Source organism: Alligator sinensis, unplaced genomic scaffold (genome assembly GCF_000455745.1).
Source record: "Alligator sinensis unplaced genomic scaffold, ASM45574v1 scaffold308_2, whole genome shotgun sequence".
Lineage (NCBI taxonomy): Eukaryota > Metazoa > Chordata > Crocodylia > Alligatoridae > Alligator > Alligator sinensis.
Window position 1 is genome coordinate 1,848,471 of NW_005842082.1, and position 5,764 is coordinate 1,854,234.

The following is a 5,764-nucleotide window of genomic DNA, read 5'->3' on the forward strand; positions in this document are numbered from 1 at the left end:
TCAGAGATATAGGTTTCAGTGACTGAATTCAATGGTATTTGTTTTGGTAAATAAGAATTTAGTTTTGAAAACAGAATTCTTCCTGCATAAAGATGGTAGTCCTGTGCTTGATTAAGATCTGTTTGTAGTTGGAACCAACTGAATTTTTTTTTTGCTTCTAGTTTCTGTTATTAAAACTTGTTTCACATTGATGTTACCCTTTCCCGTTTTTTATACAAGTGATTTAACTTTCCACAGTCCTTGGCTAGGGACAGAAGTTACACCTAAACCAGTTTAAGTGATCAGAAACTGGTTTAAACCTGTAAGAGAACATAAGATCAGTACACATAAACCAGTTTCAAAGTGCCTGAAACTGATTTAAGATAAACCTGGTTAAATATAGTATCAGTCTTAACTGATTTAGGTCAAACCAGTTTATGAAACTTCTGTCCCAGACCCCTTCCTAGTTCAAGTTAAATCAGAGTCCCCCAGCATGGGCTGTGTGTTCACTTCCTCCTCCTACTGCCCCAAAAGTCCAGACCTACAGCAGGAGGACTCTGCAGGGTTGCTTATCACTTCCTCTTTCTGTTTCTAGGTGCCTCTGAGATTTGTAGTCCATGATCAGAGCCAGAAGGCTTCCACAGGGTTGTTCCCTTCTGTTCAATACATACTTACTTCAGAGAAAGGACTATTTTTGTTCAAGCTTTTATAAATTCAATGCCACTACCATTTTTTGCCACCCACCCCCTACCCAGCCTTGTAGGTCCTGCCCCCCTCCCACCCCACCCCACACAGGCAGACCCTCCAGATAGCTTTGGGCTGGGGCTTGGCCACACTCTCTCCACTGGAGCAGGGAGGGGGGAAAAGACTTGGAGCTGGCAGGCTGGGAGGTGTGCTCTAGCCCCCCACAGCTTCTGGCTTGAGCCACTGAAGTCATGTGCCTGCATTTCCTGAATCAAAAGTGAATGTTTGCTTAGTTGCTGGTTCAATCTCTGCAGTTTAGACTAACCTGCAAAGACTAGATTGATTCAGCCTGGGCTTTTTGACAGTCTGTACTTAGCCCTTGGCCTTCCATGGGACACTGTAGGAAGAGACATCATTTCTTCCTCGCCTTCCCTTTTCTTCATATACATGAACCATTTCATAAGCAACTGATCAATCTTTAATACCCATTTGTGGAAGTGCCACAGGACTTACTAGTTTTACAAGCAACAGAAGAAGAATAAATTGTTAAACTGTCATTGCCTAATTCTTTAGTTAACTTAGCAAACTATTTATCATGAATACCCAGTACAAATCTACATTTCTTGTACACCTAAAACATTCATTGAACACTGAACATTCAGGAAAATATACCTGCATGTGTTTCAAGGAATTTCAGGCATGGAAGAAATTCAAGGTCATACCCCAGTTCAAAATCCAAACCATTTATTAACTATTTAAAAATTAAACCATCCTATTTAAAAATTAAACTAAGTACTGTGAAGTTTAATCTGCTAGGAAAGGGCCCCTCTGCACATTTAATTATTTAAATAGTTGATAGTCTTTATTATATGCTGCATTTGCCCCTCGCTTTGCATATGAATCTTTGAATTATTCACAAAACATATACCTTCACACATAGGGAAACAGCATGGCAATATACCTGAAGATGTATATGTGTATTCACCTAAAGGTGTTATACTCAGTGGATTCCTGATAATACTCTCGTACATCACTATTATAAAAATATCTGACAAACTGATCATTCTGTGTTTACCTTAAATATTTCCCCTATTAATGAAAGTGTATTCTATGTTGTTTTTCTGGCTAAATAATTTGGAAACATAGCAGGGTCTGCAGAAGCATATTATAGTTTATTCTTTTCAGGCTTATGATGAACACCTTTTCATTTGTTTTTTCTCTAGGACAAGCCTGAAATTGGAAATGTGTCTCACACTGTTCCTAGTATATCTTCTGTGGATTAAGCTTCTTATACTTTGAAACAGGAATCGCCCGAGTGAGCTACGCTGTGCCTGAATTATATTGCCCTACTATAGCTTTAACATTTTGTTAAATATTTACAAACTGAAGTCCAGTTCTGCACACTGTATTCAAGAAAAAAGCACACTACATTCAATGTAGCTTTTCTGTGTAAAAGACCACAGAATGGGACTGATTCTGAGTGGGGCTGACCACCCATCAAATTTGCACTCCAGAATTAGAAAAAAGATTTGAATCTTGAGAGAAGTTAAAATTAATTCTCTTTACATATTTGTGCTTATTGAAAAAAATGTTTTAGCTCAAGAAGTCTCCTAAAAGAAGAGACCTGAAGTGGCAATTTAATTCCAAACTATTCTGTGAAGCACAAACAATTGATATGCTACCTTTTGTTTCACGCCCCAACACAGAGATAGGAATAGCCAACAAATCTGTAATCATTACAGAGATTTCTCTGCTTGTTTCTTGCTATGTTATTTCTCTTTGCTCTACCTTTCATCTCTGTGAAAGTTTGAGAGAGGAAAGCACTCCAGTGCTTTTGCTAACTGCTTGTCCAAAGTTCTTGTAGATATCTCTGTATTACTGTAAGGGCGTAGTGAAATGTCTTTAAGTCAGGAACAGAAGTCTAGATTTAGTCTTAGAAAAAGAATTAATCTCAGACTTACTTTACCTGTGTGTGTCTATGTGTATGAAAAAAGTTTGCTATTATCTAGTATTTCGGGTGATATTGACTAATTAGCCATTGCCAACTATATTTGTTTCATTGATAGTTGATTAGTAAGACAAATAATTGTATTTTTTCTGGGCAACTATGTTAATAGAAGAAAGAAAATACATTAGCTTCATTTTAATATCCCTTCTTCCAACCTAATGTAGTGGGCATATTTCTTATAATCCTACAAAATCTCTGTGTGTGTATAAAAATTAGACTGTTATCATGTTTTACATTTGTAATTCCTTCCTTTCCTTAGAAATAGCACAGATATTTCTTTTTAGGTGTATTTTATAATTTCTAGGAAATTTATAACCACAGGAACTTAATTCCAGAAAAAAAATCCCCAAAATATATTGCATTAAATAGTAGCATAAATTTTACAAGCTTCCTGAAACAATTTCTCAGGACAGAAGTAATTACAAAATGTTACCAACAATTACAATATAAAAAATAAATCTAGGTAAACATTTGCAAATAACCAATTAAGTTAGTATTAATTTATTGGTTTCAATAAACCGATGGTCTGATATCAATGGTTAAGATGAATTAATAAACATGCATAATGCTAACCTTAGTATACTTAATTTTCAGATCCCTGAGTGGTTCAGGCAGTTCTGGAGCAGAATTGCTATGCGGGGTTTTATTCATCTTTTCAGTTGACATGTTTAAGGTTAGCTGCTGAAACACAGGTGAAATAAGGTATCAGAGAGAAGTGCAGTGATTTTTGTCCTGTCTGAGCATTTAGTTTTATTTGTGCTTTTTTGTCTGGATTATGGACTATTTGCATACAAGGATATGATTGGATGAAAGATCTCATGCAAAACAACCCACCCTACTGCTGCAGTGTTTTCACTGAGATTGAAACCTTTATGAAGCAAAGTCTGTACTATAGTTGTATAAAAAGACATTATTAATGTTTGTGAATAATAGAACATTATTTTGTTCTTACCTGCAAAATTTCTTTCTTGGTTTAGGCACGCCTACAGATTCTAATGGGTCTCCTTGAGTTTCCTTCACAGTTTTGGAGGTGAAGACAGATACACTGGTATTGGGGGCAGGCTAAGTCTCTTCTATTAGGGAGGAACCAGGATAATTTCAAGTTCTGTAAATAATTCAGCAGAAGAATCTAGCTTGTGACTAGTGGAAATTATCATTCCTGTCAATAACACTTCCTGTTTTGAACATGTAGATAGGGGCTCGTATGCCAATACAAGATCTCTCAGTTCGATACCAAAAAATTTAAAGGTGGGACAGGATTGTAGACCTGACCTCTTTTATCCAAAACATGTGTTGAATATCAGCACACTAATTCATTCAGTAAATTAACACAACTGCCCAGTAAAAGGATAGTGGAGCCCCAAATCTCACCAGGCTTAAGCCTACAGCCTGGCTCTAACATGACATAATACAATAATTAGGAAATAACTAACAGACTCAATTAGTAGTTTAACTACAAGTCTATGTTATCAAGGTGATAACAATTAACAAACAACAGTAGGAATCAAACAGTGAAGTAAGGAAAAGAACAAAGAAAAAATGGAAAAAAGAGAGAGCAAACTCCCTTTTCTCCTCACTTGCAACGTAGTTGCAGGCACTGACAGTTGTTTGACACGTCAACCAAGCACTCGAAGCAGAGAGCAGAGTGCTTTCCCAACTCCCCACACCCCAGGAGTCTTTGCCTCTCTTTAGATACTCGAGCTCTTCTATCAAAGGGAGGATGATATGTTACCCTTCACTTGGTGGTGGTCACTTGGTAGTCTTCTGCTGGTCTGGGACTTATGCCAGTGTCACGTGGGGAGCCTTGCTCGACACCAGGAAGAACACATATGCAAACAGGAGAACAAATTCTCTCAAGCTGTCAACCAGACCCACATTACTACACTACCACACACACACTACAGCAATCAATCCACTCTCCCCCAAGCTGCCGGTGCAAGCCCTTCTTAAAGCCTTCAATCACACCACCTCTGTCAATCATTCTTAAGACCAATCACTCCCACAGAGGTGCTGTCAATCATTTACCATACCAATTAAAGCACAGCTCACCTCAGGAAAGGTAGCTGTCAACTTACTGAAAGTTCATGCCAAATCAAGTTACCTTACATAAAACAGACTGGGCATGCTCAGAACTAAAAAACTGGGTCATTCTCTTATGATGTTTCACAACTTTACAATCTCTGGATCTTTCTGTACTACAGACCCACTGAACATGTAAAAATGTATGTAAATAACTTAAGAAGACTCAGTAGCTAGGCCAGGGACACTGTGGATTGTGGCCCAATGTATCCCCTCCTTGATGGTTTTTGGTTTACCAAAATGGCCATCACCTGTATTAATCGAGTTACAGTGTCCCTGGCCATAGACTCCCTTCTATGCCCAAAGTGGCAGCGCTGGAGGAGTGATGGTCACTCAGGCAGTGCAGTGCTGTGCAAAAGTTCTATTATTTGCACTAGACTGAATCTCAAATGTTGTGGCCTGCTAGAATACATCAAAATAGGAACGTTAACTGTTAGTCACATCAAAGCTTATGTCAGCTGTTATGACTTTATGCATCCTCTCAACATACACATCTTCTTACACAGTCTCAACCAAGCACATAACATCCCAATCATGCAAAACAAAGTAACAATCTTACAGACAAATATTAAAACAATTAGGTGCAGCATGATATTTAAGATTCTAGTAGCAGTCGGAGACCTGTCTAAAATTGATTCCCACCAAGAATGTTTTCCCAATTTAACTACCGAATTCAAAATGGTGGTGCTTTTTTGGTTATTGTCGGAAATGTTAATGATTAACTGATGCACACTGTGCTGATTTTCTTCCAACAACATTTTTAACTTTGGATGATACAACGGATTCTGATCTACATCCAAATTCATTCCAATAGATACTGGGTCTACACATTTAAAAATTGTCAAACTGGTTCTTAGTTTAAGAAAAATAGTTTTTGGGAGATTAACCTCAAAATCACAACCATGGTCCGTCATAACATTACAAAACCAAAAATGTGTTATTAAACCATTAAACTTCAAAATTAAACCGATGGTTTACTAATATTTGAGGACAGAGGATGTTGACAAGAACACA

General features: G+C 37.5%; 1 protein-coding gene across 1 annotated transcript in view; it reads right to left on the reverse strand.

Moving 5' to 3' along the window:
- Window positions 1-4,607, reverse strand: part of ALDH1A1 (aldehyde dehydrogenase 1 family member A1) — a 54,474-nt gene extending 49,867 nt beyond the window's left edge. Inside the window, exons 1-3 of the mRNA XM_014520064.2 lie at window positions 4,404-4,607; window positions 3,624-3,744; window positions 3,245-3,352 (exon numbers count right to left, since the gene is read on the reverse strand). Of these exons, the coding sequence (XP_014375550.1) occupies window positions 3,245-3,337 (93 nt within the window). The 5' untranslated portion in view covers window positions 3,338-3,352; window positions 3,624-3,744; window positions 4,404-4,607. The remainder of the gene's footprint in view (window positions 1-3,244; window positions 3,353-3,623; window positions 3,745-4,403) is intronic.
- Window positions 4,608-5,764: the final 1,157 nt, after the last annotated feature.